This window comes from Taurulus bubalis (assembly GCF_910589615.1).
Source record: "Taurulus bubalis genome assembly, chromosome: 3".
In the NCBI taxonomy this organism is placed as follows: Eukaryota; Metazoa; Chordata; class Actinopteri; order Perciformes; family Cottidae; genus Taurulus; species Taurulus bubalis.
This window is the reverse complement of record NC_136591.1, coordinates 30,396,416-30,419,413: the sequence shown is the minus strand read 5'-3', so window position 1 is coordinate 30,419,413 and position 22,998 is coordinate 30,396,416. Positions and strand designations below refer to the sequence as shown.

The following is a 22,998-nucleotide window of genomic DNA, read 5'->3' as shown; positions in this document are numbered from 1 at the left end:
TCTTCTGTTCTCACTGATGAGATTTTAATTTAGCACTCGCAAGGTTATTCTCAACAATAGTCAGGTTACAGATCTCAAGTTCAGTTTTCATTACAGCATTCCAATGTGGAAACAACTAGACCTATCGTCATGATTGATGAACCTTCCCATTATTGTTTTGTTAATTATTCGGGTGTCCATTACAGTCTAAAGGGAATTCTTCAAATGTCTTGTTCTCTCTGACCAACAGTCCAAATATTCAGTTTTATAACACAAAGAAAAGCAGCCAATCCTCTCATTGGAGAAACCGGAACTAGGTTATGTTCGGTCATTTTTGCCTGGGAAATGACTGAAACGATTAATTGATGATCAATGTGTTGTCCATCAGTAGCCGCACAAAGATCTCTTCTGAATTTTCCTGCTCATTCCAAGGTCCTCGTGTACGTTTGAGCAACACTGAAATATAGGACATTTCCTCACCGTGTTTCCTCCTACAGTGCCCAACGATCCTCTGGTTCCAACAGCTGTGCTAGGTGAGACTTCTAGCATGGGTGGATGTGTCACGTTTACCACCAGCTCCCTTTAGTGATCACCCATCCTCATCTCAGCCCCCTCGTTGTGCGTCATTGCCCAATTTAGTGTCTATTACATCCTCATCCTGTGTTATGTACTTTGACCTCGGTCAAGTACGTTTTTGTGGGTGAATAGTTTGGCTTGACTGAAGTTTCAGTAGCACAATTTTGGCTCTTATCCACATTTTAGAAGTGCGAACAAAGATCTCTAGTATTACCACAGAGAGGGACACATACCAGCATACGTACAGGCAGTAAACTGAAATTAAACAGAAACACAACAAAAATAGATGTTCTGATTTGGTTCAAAGGCAATCTAAAGATGTGTAATGGATTAGAATCCATGCGGATGGCAAAACTGTGTGTTCATCTTTTATCTTTTTTTGCCACCTAGTGCCAACACTCTGTGTAAAACATTGCCGGTACTAAAAACTCCAACAGCCAAGCACTTCATCTGTCGTACTGTGTTTTCCCCAGGTTCAATCACTCCCCATCTAAGCCATGGTTTTTGTTTCCTACTGAGAATTATTGATATACACAGTAATTACCATCATTCTCCCTCAGAGACCTCATTATTTCCACAGTTTTGAGTTGTTTCAAGACGTGCCATTTCCTGTCCCAAAAACGACAGAAACTGATGCTTAAAAGGAGAAAGACAATTTGTCACACTGCCACCGCAAAACGAGCGCAGATTAAATCTGTGACATCAAGTGACGGTGAATAACTTGGCGTCTACAGGCTTGCGTGCTTGGCAGAGCTTTTTCTATGCACTGGATCTCAAAGTCTGCTTGAGTATCTACCATCTGTGATATTCCCTAGGCTGAAGAGTGTAAGCTCTAGTTATTGCCAAGTTGGATGCTCCTCCAGCTCCAGTGTTGCACTGCAATGTGTTTATCTTTAGTTTCGTCTAGTGTTGACACTGCGGCATGATGCAGAGTTCTAACAAACCCTTAAGGGCTCCAAAAGCCACGATGCCACCAAACTGTGTTAACTAACTGATCCATAGCCTTTAATTTAGAGTGAAGGCTGCAGTTATAATATGTCTTGGCCAATCACATCACAGAGTGAGAAGAAGTAGTATGAAGTAGCAAATTAACAGGCAGTGTCGGGTCAAGTTTACTGTTAATTGCCCCGACGAGGGCTTAGCAAAACTTTAACAATGGGTAATGAGCTAACATGTCTTCACAGCAGATAAAAGCATCAGCAGGATGAAATACACAGTGTCAGTTAATAAACAGTGGTGGAGATGAAATTACTCGGTTGTTCGGCAACCCCAAGCGACTCCGTTATACAAGCTGTCAGTCTGTGCTTACTACTGTCAACTCGCGTTATCCCCCACTCACCTGGAAGTTCGGCAACAATTTGACCCCATAATTACCTGCCTCTATAATGCTTTTTCAACGTACAAGCTACAGAAATGAAAAGTTAATTATATCATGTTATACTCACAAGTGATAATTAAACCTGCAACATGTTTACACTACATAGCAGATGATTGCTCGTCTGTGGTTTAAATGTATTGTTTCATTCCCTAAAACAACAGAGGCGTATAATGCTGAAATGTGGTAAAATGTGTTAATATTGAATAAAACCACCAACCTGTGTAATTTAGAATGGGTATGCAAGGTGTGGAAAGCTTTGGATAGCATCGTGAAATATGCAGTGTGTTTGAGGCAGCACTTACTGAATGAAGCGACAGTTGTAAATAGGACATTGCAGTTGACTTAACCGGTCATTTTAATTTGTTGTGTCCTGCTTCTTAGTGTCTTTCATGTTGCTAAAGGTGTGTTTTAGTCAAGTGTCAAAATTCAATTCATGTTTTTAGGCCATGCGCCATTGTTTTGTGAGATCATTATTTTTTTTTCATCATCCATTATGGGGTCCATGTACATCGATCAAATGAGCCAGAGTAACCTGCACTTCATGTTTAGAGTATTTCTAAGAACTCCTCCCATCAGTCTGACTGAACCTTTTGCTCTTTTCCTTTTCTGCTGCTTTAACATGTAGTTCCAATCACGGGTGAGTATAGAGAGAGAAAAGTGACTCTGTTTTGTTTGTGGAAAATGCAGTATTTTGTTTTGGTAAAAGTTGAAAGCCAGCAACAGGTAGTACTTTTGGAAATATGTAAAAGTCATTGTTTTCTTGCTTTTATATAGATAAAAGTAATGTGCTCTATATCGGTGAATGCACATGACTTTATCCAACCTATATTAACTTACAAAGCTTTTTACTGCATGATTCATCCCACAGACTTGAACAAATGGATCTGTTTTATACGTGTTTCGTACACTAGACAGTATAAAACAGTGAAAGCACTGATAATTACAACTCCAATTTTGGTAGGTTTGCAATTTAACTGACCATAATTCCCCTGTTGTTGTAGATGAGAACCACAGTGCCTCTGCAGCGGAGAACAGCCGGCTCCTGGATGTTCCTCGCTATCACTGTGAAGGAACCGAATCTCCTTATCAGACAGGACAGCTCCACCCTGCCATCAGAGTGGCCGACCTTCTGCAGCACATCAATCTCATGAAAACATCTGACAGCTACGGCTTTAAGGAGGAGTATGAAGTAAGATTATAATAAACAGTTCTAATCAGTAGTACTAGTCGCAATAACAGGAGTAGTAGTTGCCTGGATGGTTAAAGGGGCAAAACTGCAAATGTTTTGCAAGTAGAAGCAGTCATGTTAATGTTGTTGTTTTTAGAAGTACTGTTATTACCTTATGAATAACCCAGATGGGGATATTTCTTATTCTATATCGGAGTGCTTGACAGTGTAATACATTACGATCTCTGAAATGTATTGCACACACATTTTTAATGTAGAGAAAAACAGAAAGCTTTTAAAGAAAGTCAATGATATTTTATTTGATGTTTTGGCTTTACATTAAAATGATAAAATGACTATTAGGGTTGAGTATTTTCATCCTTATCGAATAAACAGCCAAAGTGCTACAAACCATGTAAGTATTATGTCACCATTCGTTTAACCATGGAATAGTCACTTGAGTACTTCTTTATGCTCAGTCATCTCGTAGAAATGATATGTTTAGATCCATGACGTGTAATTTTCTTTTGTATTGTTTTGTCTGTTGTTGGTGATACAGAGCTTCTTCGAGGGCCAGTCGGCCTCCTGGGACGTGGCCAAGAAGGAGCAGAACCGCACCAAGAACCGCTATGGGAACATTATAGCATGTAAGCAAGCTGTATTTATGTTCACAACAGAAGTTGCAATGTGCTTTACGAGGGAAAGAGGGGGGTAAGAGAGCAAAACATTTTACAACACATGTGCCTTTTGACATAAAATAGCCATACGTACTGAAAGAAATATTCTCTTTCTTTATGATTTCCTCTTTATCTCACTGTCTCTTATTTTTGTATCTCCTTCTGATTGCTCTCTCCAACCCTGTTCTCTCGTGTCTTTCTTTAGATGACCATTCAAGGGTTATTCTCCAGCCTATAGAAGACGACCCCTCCTCCGACTACATCAACGCCAACTACATCGATGTAAGTGGAAACGCATCGAATGCTACTATTGGCTCCCAACGAAACCAACGAAACCACACTCCCTCGCTCGTATGTCAGGCCTCTATACCTTTATTGCGTCTACTAGTCATCCATTGTACCATTTTACGCATCCAGCCACCCCAAAAACACATCATACATACAGTACATGTGTCTTTCATGTCTTTTTCATGTCTCCCCATGCATGTGCATTCTAAATGTATCATAGTATCCTGATGCAGCCAATTTAAATTACAATTTAGTCTTTAGGAGTTACATTAGATACAACAGTAGATTTTAGTCATGATTTGGATTTAGTTGCACTCATTTGTACAGTGGGACAACCATTTAACAACCTTTGGTTAAAGCTAGCCTAGCTGCTTCCACCTGTTTTAAATCTTTACACTACGGTAAACCAATCTAATCTAAGCTAACCAGCTGCTGTTGCTAGCTTCATATTGATTGACATGAGAGTCAATCTTCTGATCTCCCTCCACAAGAAGAGGGGAAGAGTATTGCCTGTAAGTCACTGCATTCAGCCTTCAGTCCATTTATCTTTTTACTGGTTCATCCACTGATGACAGTTTAGCATGAAAATATAAGAATTTTAAACATCAACTTAAAGCTTCTACATAACCTCAGTTTCTTCCCCTTAATGCAGTATTGAACAAATGTATCTGAAAAGACAGGAGTTTGGCACTTTAGGTCCATCCATCCATCCTTTATTATCAGTTGTATCTATTGTTTTTTCTTCCATTCACCCATCACTACATTAACTCCATCCAAACACATATCCACACATTTATCCTTTTCCATCTTCACCCTGCTGTCACCTTTACAACAATCATCTGCATGTTAGTCTCTTTCATTTGTACTTAAAAAAAATGCTAATACTGCTTAAAGCATGCTCTTCCATAATATCATTACTTTCCATCAAAACTATCACATGCACGCTACCACCTACATTCAACTAGAATTAGGATGAATAGAGTGGACACGCCCTGGTACATCCAGCTTATCTTTGTCAGTACAGCTATGGCTATGGCTGTCATATCATTTGGATCAAACTAAAACAAATCATTGTAAACAACCAGTTTGCTTTGAGCTGCTTTTTTCTCTAAAGAGGTCAAATAGCATCAGAAAGTGTCCTTTCTATTCAGTCTAATTCACAGATTTAGATCATGTTTTTTTTTCTGCATGTCCTGTTCAAACTTCTATTATATCAGTGCAACTTTTCTTTTTCTGATTGACACTCACTGACATGGTTGTACTTTCTTTCTTTCTTTCTTTCTTTCTTCCACTTGTTCTTTCTGCCTGTGGCTGGGGTTATAGATTTGGCTGTACAGGGATGTAAGTATCACTGTGGATTGTTTCATTCATGGCCCTCAACCTCTAAAGCATACACCCATTCTTGCACTCGTCGTTACGTGCATCGGGTCACGTTGTCCGCACATTTTGAGTTTCTGGGGCCTCTGCTGCATGAACGATTTGACGCCATTTTGCCCTCCCACCAGTCTTGCGTACATCCCACTGTGTGGTGTAAATCTGCTTATGCGTAGTACCTTTTTGTGTTATTGCCATCAGGAAATCCCAATTCGTGGTTGTCAAAGATTTTCGCACCTAAAAGTTTGTCTGTAGATTTTGGCAGGGCCTCACTTTGAGCCTAATTTGTGAAGTACTGAGAGAAAAAGTTATTCCACATACCTCAAGAATTAGAATACACAGTGTAACTCAACTACATTCACTATATCATCAAAATATTTCTGTTATTACTCCTATAAACTGCTCCATAATCTCTCTCTCGCCACGGGTGAGAACAAGCTTCCTGATCAGTTTGGACAGAGATAGTGTTGCACTCTGGACGTCTTGAACTGTGATAATAGATTTTTGCTTCATACATTACTTGGATATTCCTTGGAGACTTGGATATTAAGTTGTTGTGTTATGGTGTTTTGTTTTCAGGGCTACCAGAGACCAAGTCACTACATTGCTACTCAAGGTGAGATACTGAAACAATTCTTCATAACTTCTGCTATACAGGATTCACACATAGTAACCATACAAAGCACTGACCATGTGTATCTGTATCTGTGTGAAGGTCCTGTTCATGAGACAGTGTATGACTTCTGGAGGATGGTGTGGCAGGAACAGTCCGCCTGCATTGTCATGGTCACCAATCTGGTGGAGGTTGGAAGGGTAAGTTCCTCTTTTCGTCTCTTCTTGTGCCGTTGAACGGTGCAAGACGTTTCCCTGGCGCCCATAGCTTTGAAATGTGTTTTTTACATGCATTTATCCTTGAAAAGATTATTCAGGCCTTCTTGACAATTGCATAGACGGATAAAAAATTCAGAACAAGTCAGACTGGTGCAAAGAAAATAGCAGCCGTCTCTGCTGTGCTGCGATTTTTTTGCTAAATCTGCAATATTTAGGGAATTATAGTGTTTTTCTTGTATTACATAAGATGCCATCTGCGACTTGATCCAGGTCTTTGAACACGTTGTATTATAATCACTATACTGTATTTGATCAAATCTGAAATGCTATTTTTAACAGGTTAAGTGCTATAAGTATTGGCCAGATGATGCAGAGGTGTACGGAGACTTCAAAGTGACGTTTGTGGAAGTTGAACCTCTTGCTGAATATGTGGTCCGCACATTTACGCTGGAAAGGGTGAGCAAAATATGTTTAGCTTACATGTTGCATAATGTCTCTGTTGTTTTTTTTAAATTTTGAGTGAAGCATTATTACTAATATTGTTATATACCTCAATTCTGTCACCTAAAATATGTGCATCTAGTTTATCTCTGTGTGAGTTCAACATAGGTTTGAGTCATATTCAATGACTGAATATATAATGGCTCCATTAAATGAAAAATAAAGATGTCTTTTGTCTATTTCAGCGTGGTTTCAACGAGGTACGGGAAGTCAAGCAGTTCCACTTCACAGGCTGGCCTGATCACGGAGTTCCATATCATGCCACAGGACTACTTTCCTTCATCCGCAGAGTTAAAATCTCAAATCCACCCTCTGCTGGTCCAATTGTGGTCCACTGCAGGTATATATATACATAAAGACTTGTATCCTCCACCACACATGATTATTGTGCATCCTTATATATTAAATATACATACCATAGTAAACATAAATTTGCTTTTCTCTCTAAATTATCGCCTTGAAGAATGATTTCTCTGTCTGTGTTTCTCTCTGCAGTGCTGGAGCAGGGCGGACAGGCTGTTTCATAGTAATTGACATCATGCTGGACATGGCGGAGAGAGAAGGTGTGGTCGACATCTACAACTGTGTGAAGGCTCTTCGCTCTAGGAGGATCAACATGGTACAGACTGAGGTGACTGCATTACCCATCCTCCATCTGCATCCACATCTTAGAAAATAAAAGTGTAAGACTACGGCATCAGCATGGTGCAGGCTGACGGGACGACATATATCTGCCACCCATTCATCTCATTACATAAACACAGAAAAGCAATAATTAACCCTATAAACATCCCAACTCAGCTGCTTTTCGGATTTTTTTCTTAATCGTGAAGTTGCAAACAATGTTAATTTCCTACACGTTATTTCTATTAAGACAGCAAGGCAAATGTCTTTAGGGACCACATGCTCTATACATTCTTTCATGAAATCATTATAATATTTTTTATACCATCAGTAAATGTCCAGAATATTGTTCTGTATCAGCGTAAGAACCGTTTATGTCATCAATCATAACAAAGAAACTCACAGCCATTCACCAAAGAAGGATTCAATTCGTCGTCTGCTTGAAATACCTACAAATATAATTTCCTGTGTGGATTGAGTGAAGTAAACCAAAACTCGACAGTCATCATCTCATTCATAGCTCCATGTCCCATCAGTCGTCACCCACTCAGTGTCAGCATGCTCACTTTCATTTGACATCACAGCTGCTTGTGTTAACTATGTGACACGTTGTTTGAGTTTAATCGTTTGCCAATGTTTTTATCTTGGCGTGAAAGATGTGTTTGTGTATAATAACATCCATGTCTTGAATTATACGTCTTCAGGAGCAGTATATCTTCATCCATGATGCCATTCTAGAGGCGTGTCTATGTGGAGAAACAGCCATCCCAGTCTGCGAGTTCAAAGCTGCTTTTTATGAGCTGATCCGCATCGACTCACAGACCAACTCGTCACATCTGAAGGATGAGTTCCAGGTAACCACTCCATGCCTTTGTCTTTTAACTCCAACTCAGAAGCAACAGTCACAAAAAATTCAAAACAACTGTATCAATGCATTTTTTACTTTTACAATGAAGCTGTGCAGCTGAACGTAAAGGATAACTTTGTTATTTTTCAACCTTGAAAATACCTACTTTCCCATGTTTTTGTGTCCAGCTGACTAATTGCGACAATTTAAAAAAAAATTGGTCCAGTGTGGAGGGAGTTCGCTACAGCTTGCAAGGATAATTGCGCAGCGCCAATGTAATGGTGCATGAGTCAGTCTCTATTAAAACACGGCAACAAGGTGCCAGATTGTACGCACGCATCCAAGAGGAAGCCATGAAAATGTCAGACACAGCGTCCAAAAATCAAAGTGGACAGAGCTTGTTCCAAAACGTGAATTAATCTAAAACCCCTGCTTCTGCACTAACTTCTAATGTTGTATCTCTCTCTCTCTCTCTCTCTCTCTCTCTCTCTCTCTCTCTCTCTCTCTCTCTCTCTCTTTGTCCAGACGTTAAACTCGGTGACTCCTCAGCCTCAGCCTGAAGACTGCAGCATTGCATTGTTGCCTAGAAACCAAGATAAGAACCGCTTTATGGATGGCCTTCCTCCTGATAGATGCCTTCCCTTCCTTATTACAATAGATGGAGAAAGCAGCAACTACATTAATGCTGCTCTGATGGATGTAAGTATACAACACATGCACATACATTTAGGTTGTGTTATTTTCAACACATCAAGCGAGAGTGGTTTGGGACATTTCACACTGCGTGTTTTCATGTTGAAGTAGCCTTTTAGACGCATGTGTTGCTTTAACACAATTTAAATATAATGCAATCTGAAAACGTATTTAAAAAGCTGTGTATGATGTCTGTTGTCCCAAACTGCAATCAAATATTTGTTGAAAATGATACACACTGTTGAAGAAGTTATACACGAGATGATGAAGAGAAACATGTGTACATGCAGATATTTATGCACATATGCTAATCCAGACAACACACACAGACTCCCCTCCCCGTTTGTGTGATGCTGTGTTTGTGGTTTGAGCAGCAGAAGGCTAGAGACAAATCCAGGTTCTGAAAAGACCACTAGCTTCTCTGGCCACCACCCGATCTTTAACAGCCTCGTTGTTGCAGTAAATTGTTTAAATGGGCAACAGTTGACAACATGTTGCCCATATGCCATGGCTTGAAAAACAAAGTCATTAAATAGGTTGAAATTTAAGGTAAGATGGCAATATCTGGTCATTGTCTGACTTACAATTTAATGTTGATTAGCAGGTCTGTTTTTATAGAAATTATACAATAGGCAGAGGGAGAGATAGAAAGGGGTGGGCTGTAGATAGAGTATGATAATGGTTGAAACGCAAAGTGTAATATATGCATGTGTGGAAAGAAAACTGGCTTCTCTCCAACAAAGCTGTTGGAGGACAAAAATACTGTAATTGCTGTAAAACTTCCCAATTTTTAAAGTTTATATCTAAAGTTAAGTCACTTACCTTTGGCCTCTCTTTAACCAAGCTCTCAGAGGAGTTCCAGGTAATGGGATTTCACTTCAAATCTCCAATACTGGATTTGTTTCATGGCTTCAGTGTCATTCTGCCACCAGGTTCATGTTTAGCAAAGCCATTTACACCCAAAATCCTCAACCTCACCCCGACCCCTCAAGTCACCAAAGTCATTCACTCTCATGTCTCACATGTGGCTGCACATTTTCATTCAGGATGAGTTGGGCTCAGTTTACTTTCCGTTCAGTCAGTTATGTCAACAGAAACATTAGTCTTTTGGTTCATTTTATTTTGTGTCTGACAACTTTGCCATTGGAGACATTTTTAACTGAACATAAAGTAAACTGACCCAATTAGATGTAGATGTAGATGTACAATGTATTTATATATGTAATGCATGCTCCTCACCTTAACATTTGATAGGCCCACTGCATGATCATGTCACCAAACATCATCCGTGTTGCTTGCTGTCCCACCAATTGTCCCACTCGGCTCCGCTGTTTGTGTTTGGATGTGTGTGAACAGTATGAATGAGAGAGAAAGAAAGATGTAAAAAAAAAGTAGAAAGATATTTAAGGAACAAAGAGAAGTGAAGGATGTGTATGAAAAGCACAACTTATTGCTTCATACTGTGAAATGACACCACTGTTTGTATGAAAGGCCTGACATTATTTCTGTTATCTCTTTCCTGCAGAGCTACAGACAGCCTGCTGCATTCATCGTTACCCAGCATCCTTTGCCTAACACTGTCAAAGACTTTTGGCGTCTGGTCTACGACTATGGATGTACTAGTTTGGTGATGCTGAATGAGATTGACCTGCCTCAGGTAAGTCACTTTTGTGTTGGCTTAGTATCATAACTAAAACATTTCACAATGTGTAATATCTGTCACTGTTTTCCTTTCTGTGAGGAGAATATTCTATTTTGGAGATATAACTCTTATTAACAGTAATAGAGTATAACTTTTGATAACTGGTACTGTAAACATATTTCAATAAATAATTGTATACACAAGTGCAATTAACTGAAATACCACCTAAATGATATTATATGCAGGAAAACATACAATAATGTATTATTCTTAACAGTCAGAACCAAGAACAATCAATGGTAAAGGGGCATCATACTAGTAATTTACAGAGCAAACATATAATAATAATGCAGGTATCAACTTGTTAATATTGCAAAATATATAATTTATTACATGTTTTAATGCTTCACACTTTGCTATTCCTCAGGCTGTGAAGTATAAACTCTTTCAGACCCCACTGGAACGATTACTGTGTTCAGCTGTATCAAATCAAAATCAAATTAAACTCCAGTCTGACCAGAGAGAAACCTTTCTCATACCGAAGAAGATAATCCTGTCTCGCAGTTATTGCAAATTTGTATTAAAATGCTAATATTGGCTTAAAATGTCTATCCTCTAAATCAACAGTGCACAGAGGTCGGCATATATTAACAGAACTTTACGGTCTAAAAGGGCAGAAAAATGGTCCGTTGCTCACCAAGGCATCAAATAGGCATAAACCAAACAACATATAAGAAACTAATAGTTTGCTGATAATATATAAATAACCCTGCTATTTCTAGCTGTTTCTAAGTATATTGTTGTTGTTTGCATTCTACTGTATCTAAATGCTGTCACTGTTTCTCATCAGGGTTGCCCTCAGTACTGGCCAGAGGAGGGCATGCTGCGTTATGGTCCGGTCCAGGTGGAATGTATGTCCTGCTCAATGGACTGCGATGTTATCAGTAGACTCTTCAGAGTCTGCAACCTCACCAGGGTTAGTAGATATTTATATACATATATATATATATATATTGTCTGTGTGTATTGTGTAATATCTATATTGTGTTTGTGTGGTAACCCATCAGTATCCTTTATAACAGAATCCATTCCAATAACTGCGTGTGTTGTTTGATCTTCCAGCCACAGGAAGGCTACCTGATGGTTCGCCAGTTTCAGTACCTGGGGTGGGCGGGACACAGAGAAGTCCCCGCCTCCAAACGTTCGTTCCTCAAACTGATCTTGCAGGTCGACCAGTGGCAGCGTGAGGGAGAGGAGGGAGAGGGAAGAACCATCGTGCATTGCCTGTGAGTTTACACCAAACATACAAACTCTCATGTACTTTGTAATGAACAAAAGATAATTTTGATCTGTTATTTAGTTCAAATTAAAATGAAAACAATAAAAACATGTAAAGTCTGCATCTAGCAGTGGCCTTCAAGGACTTAAATCCACTTGAGGAATGGTAGTTAATGCCAGTTATCTTTGCAACACCATTTGATGATTAGTATAGAAAGTTGTAATGACTCATGAAACTCGTGACACTCTCTTTCAACAGAATGTCTTTTTGTCTGATGATGCACACGCTTTTACTGACGCACACGATGATTTGTTTTCTGTGTGGCAAAGGCAGTGCCATGAATACTGTGCGTCGTGGCGAAGCTACATATAAATGATATTGTGCATTTTGTCACTTATCTCTGTATTATTATCTGTGTGTTTACAGGAATGGAGGTGGACGTAGTGGAGTTTTCTGTGCCAGCAGCATTGTGTGTGAGATGGCCAAGAGACAGAGTGTGGTCGATGTCTTCCACGCCGTGAAGACCTTGAGGAACAGCAAACCCAACATGGTGGATACTCCGGTGAGTTAGAGAGAGGGAGAGAGTAACAGGGGGAGAACATTATCAAAATGCAACATTTCAGAGATTGAACCAAAAATATGAACATGTGATCATCCAGATATTAAGGTATGTTTTCTTCTACAGGAACAGTACCGGTTCTGCTACGACTTGTCACTGGAGTTCATCGAGTCCTCCTAAACAAAGGAGGGACGAGGAGGAGGAGGAAGAGGAGGAGGATGAGGAGGTGAAGAAGAGCAGAAGATCTTTTCACTTCCCGAGTGTTTGATCCTTTGCTTTCGCTTGGTCCCAACTCCCCTCTGTGGTGGCCGTTCTGTAGCACCCATTTTGCGTCACTACAAATGGAAATCGGCTCCTTGTACAGTGTTGTAAAGTATCCAAACAAAGGGAAACGTACAGACTTTTAACAGAAGGAGCTTCTGGGAGTGCAACAGAGAGGGACGTGTTACTCCTTTTACTCCGTTATGCTTATTGTACAGCTTTTTGAGTGCCAGCGGGCCCCATGTATGTTTTGGGCCCCATTTAAATGTTTAGCCTTTCACCACATCCCCCCCTCCCATGGATTTGATGCCTCGTGCTGTTTCAGCTGCAGTACCCGATGTGCACTGTAGATGTCTCCCTCTCCCTTGCCAACTGCAACCACAGCTTTTGAATAACTGCAAGTTTTCAGTGGCCCCGCATTCCTGCTCTCATGCTCATCATTTGTGAGTAACTAGACAGTATTGGGCATCTCATCATGGTGATGTTTGAATATTTGCAGCAAGTACTTTTGTATAAGAACAAAAAACGTAATGTTACAGCCTGGCCAAACTCTGTGAATGCTTCTTTTTCTACTCCACGCATCAGCAGCATCTTCATGTTACTTTCCTGAGTCAGAACATTATGTATTTCAGTATATAATAGCCACTTTTAACCCATTTTCATTGGTTACAGACAGTATATTGTCAGGTAACAGAATACATATATGTCTTAGAAACAAGACTGACAATGAAACTAAAGGAGGAAGTTTACACGAGGAGTATAAGGCTTTCCATTTTATTTTTTACGATATCATGAAGTTGCAACTTGAAAAATTATTAGTATAGGATTTTCACTAAAATATATACGTACAAAAAAAGTGTGATATGTATCATTGCTTATGTTTCCTGCAGTCACTGCAGAGCTGATTTGTTGCATCATGTTTTGATTTACTGGATAGAAGTTGTGAAGTCTTCTTTGTACCCTAAATTGTAGAAATTGGAACACTAAGATTTTGTTCAACCATGTGACATTAGCATAATCATGTTTGTTTCAGGGCTGGGCCCAATGCACTTTCAATTCAGCCAATTCAAAAATGGGGTGTTTTATTTCAAAACACGAGAATTAACAGATTTGGGGTACGAAGAAATCGGCTTCCTAGAAAAGACTGAGAATAAATGCCATTCCATTTTTGGTTTGAATGGAATTGGAAGTGAACTGACCCCGGGCCTCATTTGTTTTGTGCACTGGTGGCCAACACTTTTAATTATTATTTTGTAGCTGATGTTTATTCATAAGCCAAAGACTTTGTGTAAATATGTCTATATGGATAAAGCACATTGTTTGTATTTATTGTTTGTTTACTTGCATTGCTTGTAAGAACAATCATTCTTCATTCCATGTTTACTCTACCACCAGCGTTTCTTAAACTGTGAGTCAGGACGCAAAATGGGCTGCAAGTCTGTTTCCTCTGGAGTATTGAGAGTATTAGTATGATCAAATGAGCCCATAAGCCCTGAGGTAAGAGGCTACATCGGCTCAATTTGGGTTCATGTCGAAAAGTTTAAGAACCCCTGATTGAAGCTGTATATTAAAGCATTAGAAGTAGTTTTTTAGTATCTAGGTGGAATTCAGTAGTATTGTCTTGTTTTCACTTAATGAAACTCTCTGTGATGTTACTGTGGTTTATTTGTGTAAAAGCCCATTGCTCTGTTTGTGGTCAGTAGAACATCAGTGCATTTACATGCACAGAGTATTTTGGATAATAGCTCCTATCCCTCTTAATGTCTTAGTCGGGATAAGCTGCTTATCCTCATCATCATATCCTGCTCACCATTATCCCTGAATACACACAGGCTCGGTGATGCAAACAGGCTTAGTGAGTGAAACATGCAGGAATGTGAAACAAAAACATTTATTGTGCCTAATCATTTGAATTTCCTTGTTGATACAAGCATTTTAACAGTATCTTAGATCGCAAACCAGGGCTTTGTTGAATGCGTTCTCATGGACGATCAATGTTTAAATACTGTTTGGACCATGACTCAATGTGTTTTATTAATCAGAATGCTTCAATTCTTTGTGAGGCTTTGCGGTCTTACTGCATATCGGATGTGTTTCTGTTGTGCTCAAGCGGATTAAGAAAAAAAAAACACACTTTATTGTAAATAAAATATCAGAGGATCCACCCGGGTCTTACTGTTAAGGATGTTATTGTAAATAGGCTATCATGAGAACTCTAAAAGGCTCTATTGTTGGATGAACAGTAGAGATCCAGATGATGGATACAATGTCAGAACAGTAGTTCTGTTGTAGATACAAAGTCAGAGATTGTACTCCTCTAGGGCGCAACTTCAAATTTTGACAGATATTGTTTTTAAAAAAATGCATAAAAGTGTCCACTGATTACAAAACTTTATTCTTTCGGTGGAACATCACATTTCTGTTTATTTCTGCAGATTTGTATCCGACCCAAAGGAGGGAGAAAATTCACTATGTTACTACAGTTTACCAGTTGGACAAAACGGATGGCCATCTCTATAGCATGCAGAGAGAGAAAAGCATGGCGAGTGTCGACCGAAAATTAACGCAGTAAATAAACCTTCTTAACTACCGACTTAAGAGGAAAACTAAGGAGCTAAATCCTAATAATTCCTCTTTAATAAATCTGAAATAATGGCCCTGAAGAGCAGTGAATGAAGCAGGTGTCTGGATGAGAGGCCAGTCTCAAGTATAGAATTGATATTCATGGTTCATAATTATTCTTGTCTGTAATGTTTGGCTTATTTGCTGTAATAAAGACCACTTCTTTAATTACAACTTGTGTGGAGTGATCTGTTCTGAGCTTACAATTAAATGTATATAAATTGAAAAAGACAAAGATGCTGGTAGTTTGTGATCTCTCCAACAAAGCAGTCCTGACCTCTTTGACTTGTCATTGCAGGAATGATAAAGTTCCACTGAAGTGACACCAGCGCCTTGACGCCACCAAATGTAACTGTACAGGAACATAATTAATGCTATTAATCACATGTGCTCTTCCTGCTGTGACGAGGTCTGCCATAAAAGGTGACTAGTGGGCAGACCTGCTTCATCAGTGTAACGGGCAACACCTGTTCCAGAGCTCCTCCAGCACTCAAAAAAAGGATCTACTTCAGACAGTGGCTCTTGCTTGCATTGTGTTTTTGTTTTTCAACTATTTACCTTCCAACATTCACCACCCACTCTGACCTCACTCACTACTATACATCCCATCTAATTTTTTGCATTCTAGTTAATGTTTGTGGGACGCAACAGTTAATGTGAATGCAGGTTTTGTGCCTCTGTGCTTGGTCTCAGGTGGGACCCCAGCGACGAGGTGCTGCTAGTGGGATTGATGTGACATTCCAACCTACCAATTGCCAGGCCTTTCCACAGTATAGGAGCTGAGTCATAGTAGGAAAAGATCCAGGCGGTACTAACAACATTAAGTGTCCCAGTAACCCATGACAGTAAACTGGCATGCACAGTACCAGGACCCTGAAACTTTGCAGGGACACCAACAGTGTTGGGGGTAACGAGTTACAAAGTAATGGATTACAGTAACGTAATTACTTTTATAGATAACGAAGTAAAGTAACGCATTACTCAAAATATTGGTAACTACACTACTTTACTAGACCTCAGTAACGTGCGTTCCTGCGTTACTCAAGACATTTGTACCAGTCCGAAAAGTTCTCTTTTAGCGGCGCGCGAGTCACACGACACTTCCTGCATGAACAACCTATCACAGAACTCGATCTGAGTGATTTGAGTGACGCAGCTGCTGGTGCGCAGGAGGAGGGAAGCGGGGAATGGATGAGATGGAGACGGAGTGCCCGGATCCAACTGGCAGGTTCTCTCCAGGTTCCCTAGGATTAAGGATATTGCAAAGCAAAACAACACTCCAATACCATCAAGTGCACCTGTCTGTAATGACGTGGAGCTTCTAATGAGGACAAGACACGTCTGGTATGAACGGAATCACTTTACTGGTGAACTGCAGTATTACAACTGTTAAAGCATTGAGAACGCGCTCTTGCACCCGACATGTATATATTTTCCATACGTAACATCATCATTAGTTAGCGTCAACAAGCACGTATCATTGTACTTTATGCCTTCAAAGTAAAAGACAGGCTGTCGGATAAAAGATTCAAGAGACTTTTACTCATGCGATACAATCGCTATTTTGAAGGGTTAGGGAATAGAGAAAAATGATAAACTTCATAGGATATAGTGCACTTTCTGTTTATTTAGGCAATGATGAAGTGGATTTTCTGTTTATTTAATTGCATTTTCAGTTTCTATTTTTTGGGTTAAGTGCATTTCTGTTTCTATTTTATGGGGAAAAGTGCCATTCATTTTTCTATTTTTCTTAAACCACTACAATGATTCCTATAACAAGCTGGTTTTGTTCTTAGGAGTCGGCCCCCATTTGATTTAGTGGGGTCTCATGTTTCCAAAAGCCTGTTTTTAATGTGTTATGCTGTTTGACTTGAATGTCCCCACCATACGCAGCCTCTTGTATCCTGTTGTTTGTGGATTTTAAAGTGAGGCATATTTCTTTGGTCAGACAGTGTGAACAGGGTTAATGTTCGTTCAAGTTAATGGCTGAGTTTTATATGCCATTTTGTTTTACATGTTTACAATACACTATGTGGAAAGGCTAAGAGATGCCCTTTACAACATTGAACATTGAAAATAAAGTGATGAAAGGGCCATGATGTTTGTCCATGTATCTTTACGGTTAATTTGGACATTTGCTTAAAAAAATGGAAAGTAAAGTAACTAGTAGTGAAGTTACTTTTCAAATGCAGTAACTAGTAGAGTAATCTAGTTACAATTTTCAGAAGTAACTAGTAACTTGTAACAAGTTACTTTTTTTGAGTAACTACCCCAACACTGGACACCAAGCAGGCAAGCGGGACATCATGTACAGTCGTTTATGTTTTTTTATTTTCAAAGCTGTCCATCATTAACTAATACTATTACTTGAGTTAAATCATCACAGTTGTAACTGAGAGCTAAACATTGTTAGAAGACACCTCACTTGGATTACCCCTCAGCAAGCGTCTTTCCTATTCCTATTATAGATATCCCCCAGGAGTTACTCCAGAGAATGAACACTTTATCTGAGTTTTAGTAATTCCTCTTAAATAACCTTGCCTTTGAGCTAAAATCCCACATGACTTGTCTACTTTGTGGTACAGCTGCATCACAGCCTTCTCCAAACTCCCGGTACTTATAGCGGAAAGAAGAAAGCACTCTCTCACATCCATGCTGTTTTCTTCAAAAAGTTTAATTTGCATAATTATTTACAACAGATGGTTGATAGCAGTACTTAGAAGAGGCAAAATATACTGAGCCACGTTGATAAAGCAGAAAAATAATAAAATTATATAAACTGAAACCATTTCAGAACCTTGAATTAAAAAAAGAAAGTTTACAATTAATTTCTAAGTAAACAAATATAGAAATGAAATATTCAGCTTAAATTATTCTTACAAACACAAACTGATCTGTAGAATGCTGTAATACTGAACAGCAATGAAACACTAAATAATACATTCATTTTCACTATCCTGCATGCTATCTGGAGATCTTATAAAATAATGTTGACAAAGGAACGTTAAACAACAAAAACATGGTCAAGAGCGGAAAATAGTTCCATTTAAATTAGGTATATATTATATATTTATATATGTATATTTCTGTACAAATACTGAATATTTGGCATTATATTTATCCTCATTATTGATATATCTAACAATTGAAAATAGTTTTAAGCTAACCACAAACCTTTTATGCTATACATTTTTTTCTCATGTCACATTGCAAAACCCACAAGAGGCCTTCTGTTATTTCTACCGACAGCCACGACACAAGACATTTCTCCACCAAAGGCAAACAGAATTGTGACTTCTCTCTCCCCTCATAAAACGCTGAAACAAAAAGAACAGCACAGATTCAGAAACATTTTTCCTCCCAGTTATACAGTCACAACCAATTCCAAAAAAATATGCAAATGTACAACTATTCTGGTTGAGATCATGAAGAATTGGTGCAGAGACAAGCAGTGGTGTAAAATAGTATAACTGTCCTTCAGAGGCAATGTAGACTCAGGCCCTTAACTCTGAAGTTGGGCACTGAGGTCACAAGTAAAAAGAAAAGAAAAGAAGAAACTTTAGCGGACTTACAGATATTAAGTATGATAAAATGTTACATGCAAGCATCTACATTGCCTTAAAAAGTTCTGATTCAACATGACCTAAGCAAAACAGTCACTTATTCAAAGGAATAATTCAAACATTTTGGTAAATATGCATATTTGCTTTCTTAAATGAAAAGATGTAATCTATGTGAAGCTACGGCCAGGAAAGTTAGCTTAGCTAAAAGACTGGAAACTGCTAGCCTGCTATTAAAATGTGCCCACCAGCATCCCCAAAGCTCCTTAATTAACAGATACAAACATCATGCTTGTTAATTCCCTACAAAACTCTATGTTGATTGATGATAATGTGTGGTTTTTATGCTGATCGATTTCTGATCGGTGGACTAGCTGTTTACCCTGTTTTCAGCCTGTATGGTTAAGCTAACCGTGTCATGGCGGGTGAAACAGCTAGTCACTGCAGCTAGTTAGCCAAGAAATAAACCAATAAAACTCAATTTGTATTTTTTACACTTGGATTGAACAAACATTAATTAGGTGTTTTTAGGTGGATTTTGATACCTATACAAAGACACAGGCTGGCTGTTTCCCTTAATACGTTAGCTTAGCTGTAAAGATATGGATGAAACCAACAAGACACATCAAGTTAAATAGGAAGCTTTAGAGGTGCTTTGAGGAGGATTGTGTTACTTTTGGACAGAGCCCTACAAGCTGTCGCCCTGTTTCCAGTCTTTATACCAAGCTAATCTAGACAGCTGCTGGCTTTAGATTCACATTTAACGGAAACAGAGAGTAGTATCAATCAACTTATCCAACGATTGCCTAGACAGCGAATATGCATATTTCCCCAAAGATCCAAACAGATAAGCAGTGACATCCTCCTAAACAATACTGTAACAGCCCTCATGTTGAGGTTAATCAGGAATCTGAAGGTCAGGAGGAAAAGCCAACCTAAATATCTAAAGTAGGCTTATTGCTTGAGGAGCAGATGCCCAGTGTTACTTGCATGACATCAATTTCTCTGTTTGGCTTGTGACAACAAGCAAAACTCGGATCCATGTCATCAAAAGTCACATGATTTATGAGAAGAGAGAGTAAGCAATAGAAAGACATCTTTGCAGTGCAACTGTTACAAGGAGAAAAGCTTTCTATGAAACTTTGATGGCGTCTGTAAAGACATCCTCAAGATGGGTATAAGGGAACTCAGGGCTTCTATCTTGAGGATATAATATGACATGCTGTTGGAGTGTGTATGTGTGTGCATTTTATGCTTTTGGTGTGTGCTGATTGTCAGAATAAAAACACAAAATAAAGCAAATTTAGGAAAAGTACAAGGAGAGAAGTTGGTTGATTCAGCACCTTCACAAACTTCTCTGAGGTTTATCTTGAAGACAACTATTAAAGGATGTTAGTCTAAAATATGGTGCTGCGAACTATGTCGTACAAAGCATAAACAGTTGGCTTAACAAGGAAAAGTGACCCTGGCAAAAGAACTTATCACATCCATGTGAATCATTTTAGAGTATTACACTAGACACTTTAAATCAGCATGAAGTAACCAAGTGATCATGGACGTATAGGATTGAGTACTGGATGACGATGGCAGCACATGTTTTTGCTCCTGTGGTGTAAAGCACGATAGACGGCATGCTTTCAGTGTTCTGTAAATGAAAGGTGATCTGCACCGGGGCCTGCAAGCTCTGCCGCCCCACAGAGGTACCACTGCATAGTACACAGGCATGACAACGTGTTCCTGTGGAAATTACTACTCCTACTATACCATGTTTGCTAAAACACTTAACCGTGAGGTAAATAGCTGCAGGTGATCGCCCGCCTGTCATTATATGAAAACACTATTGCACTTTTTGGCTGGTCAAGTTTTGTCAGTCTCCAGATTCTGTAGATGTACATGCCAAAAAGGCAAACACATCACAAGATTACCATATCACAGCCAGGAGGAAAAATAGATAAAGACCTTTAAAGAAATGATTTGCTAAAATAAATGTGGACTCTGAGATGTCATATCCGCTCCCAGAAATCCACTGATATTCTACAATTCTCTTTGTTTTTAATGGAGCTGTATACGCTGCCATAACACATAAATCCAATTAAAAAAATGTAACCGTATCATGGTGAATCGTAGCAGATCATCTACATGATCTCAAACAATAACGCAAAAGTTAGCAAATCCTCCTTTGATATCGTCTACTGTATTGTGCTGTAGCTTATTACAGTAACACGTTTGATTCGTGAAATATAAATGTCAATTTGTTTTCTGCAGCCGACCAAGCCCAGTTTCCAGCCCTTTGTAGTGGTATTACGAACAAACCTGCACTCCTTTTGAAATCCAAACCTGTTGAAATCCTTTCACATATCTCAACCCAAAACATTCACTCACAGAGTTATATGAGAATTAAACTGTAAGGCACCTGAGGATTTGTCATGTACATAATTGCCAAACTGCAAAGCCCCTCATAGCATGATGGGTCATATATTATGAAACACAGATGCAAAAGTAAAGTATTTAGCGTTTTGTCAGGGATGCCGTACTGATCTTGAGTCATCCTAAAGTATAAAACAGGAAAGTGATACTAATGTTATATAATAGCCCTGCTTAATACCACAAAAACACATTTTCATGTGTGTTTCACATCACACATACTGTAATAGTGTACACTCGCAGCAGCTGGCGTCCCTGTGACCTTTGAGGCCATCTTTGCGTCTGATATCAGTCTTACCGACAGGTGATTGGTGCAAAAACAGCCAAAGTGACATCGTTTTAAATTTCAACCAGTGACGGAGAGGTTGTGAGTCTGGTTTCTGTTAATCCTTTTCACTTTACTCTCTCCCACTTGGTTTCAGCCAAGTTGGTTCAAACCAACCTCATTACCAACTACCAACACTTTATATATTTTTACTCATGCCTATGGGTGGAAAGTGAAAATGATTGAAACAACCCTCACGCACAAACTAGGAACTACAAAAAGGAGAGCCTGGATTGATGATAGTGAGTACCATATTATCGAGTAGTAAACATGATGGAATCACAGTATGCAGTCTGTGGGAAGTAGACTTGATTTGCATGACTTTCAGTCAGGTGGAAGAGCAGTTGGACCGTTAAAGTAGCCCATCGACTGTGAATATAGAGAAGCTGTTGCTAGTTCCTCTGGGGTTAAGACTTAAAAATGAGGACTTTCATATTTCCAACGGTATTCTATCCAAAAGATGAGTGAAGATGCTGATACTTTTGACTTACATGGGAGATGGAAGACAGCATGTTACAGCAGTGGCGCCAAGTGTTGAACAGTGAGAATCAAAATCTGTGAAGTTCAATACCTCTGGTTAATGACTACAGTGCTTACACTTTTGGACAGCACTACTGTTTTTAAGTGTTTAGCAAAGCCAGCCTTGAATTACTGTTCACCATGCTTAGCTGGATTATATTTACTGATTTAGAAATGTCTTCGCTCAGTTTTCCACAAAAATTAATAGTGTTGTCTTTTAAAATAACATGGGCATTATAGACATTACTTCTTAATGCATAATAAAGTAATACACTCAAGAGAAGAGAGAAGATTTACTCCCAAAAGTGTGACCAAGAAGGTTAGTAGGTACATTCTACGTTGTAGAAAAAGTACAGAATGTGTTACGTTCTGTGAAAAATGTGCTGGAGAAGAGATTGATCAAATAAAATAGAAGAAGAGAAACTGAACTGACTATAAAGGTGTAAAAATGTCACATGAGAACCACCGTAACATGTAGCACTGCACATCTAATTGTATTGGGAAAAGTGGGCATCCTCTGAACACATTCTGAAAGTGCAGAAATAAAGTATTGAAACACACAACATTTGAGCACCGTAATTTGTCGAAGATGAATTGCCAATCTATTCTTCAGATAGAAGAGCTTAATAAGGTGGGATGACTAAATAATTTAGCTTCCTGTCTAAAGAGGGGAATTAAATGGAATCAGCCACACTCAGTTGGATCCTTCTTCTCTAAAATACAATATGACTGGCGTCTTAATGCTGGATGTTAAGCCCCTTAATGGAAGAAGATACTGTATTTCTTAAGAAAATTTGAGAAATCATTGAATTTAAGAGTATAAGCCCTTGCCTTTTTATCCGTCTTTGTAATTATATAATGCACTTGGTTT

At 38.9% G+C, this 22,998-nt stretch overlaps 1 protein-coding gene across 4 annotated transcripts in view; it reads left to right on the top strand.

The window, feature by feature from the left end:
* ptprk (protein tyrosine phosphatase receptor type K) overlaps positions 1-15,463 on the top strand; it is a gene marked incomplete at its 5' end in the record, with an annotated part of 104,832 nt that extends 89,369 nt beyond the window's left edge. The window contains 19 exons of one of the 4 annotated variants that reach the window (XM_079215270.1): positions 477-512; positions 2,559-2,570; positions 2,935-3,122; positions 3,661-3,748; positions 3,984-4,129; positions 5,390-5,407; positions 6,020-6,056; positions 6,156-6,253; positions 6,611-6,727; positions 6,958-7,112; positions 7,268-7,403; positions 8,101-8,250; positions 8,769-8,942; positions 9,781-9,798; positions 10,462-10,593; positions 11,429-11,554; positions 11,701-11,864; positions 12,284-12,419; positions 12,543-15,463. In XM_079215270.1, coding sequence (XP_079071396.1) covers positions 477-512; positions 2,559-2,570; positions 2,935-3,122; positions 3,661-3,748; positions 3,984-4,129; positions 5,390-5,407; positions 6,020-6,056; positions 6,156-6,253; positions 6,611-6,727; positions 6,958-7,112; positions 7,268-7,403; positions 8,101-8,250; positions 8,769-8,942; positions 9,781-9,798; positions 10,462-10,593; positions 11,429-11,554; positions 11,701-11,864; positions 12,284-12,419; positions 12,543-12,596 — 1,985 coding nt within the window. In that variant the 3' untranslated portion in view covers positions 12,597-15,463. Of the gene's footprint in view, positions 1-476; positions 513-2,558; positions 2,571-2,934; positions 3,123-3,648; positions 3,749-3,983; positions 4,130-5,389; positions 5,408-6,019; positions 6,057-6,155; positions 6,254-6,610; positions 6,728-6,957; positions 7,113-7,267; positions 7,404-8,100; positions 8,251-8,768; positions 8,943-9,780; positions 9,799-10,461; positions 10,594-11,428; positions 11,555-11,700; positions 11,865-12,283; positions 12,420-12,542 lie in introns of all 4 variants that reach the window. The other 3 variants (XM_079215269.1, XM_079215268.1, XM_079215267.1) reach the window with 3 other exon arrangements.
* Positions 15,464-22,998: the final 7,535 nt, after the last annotated feature.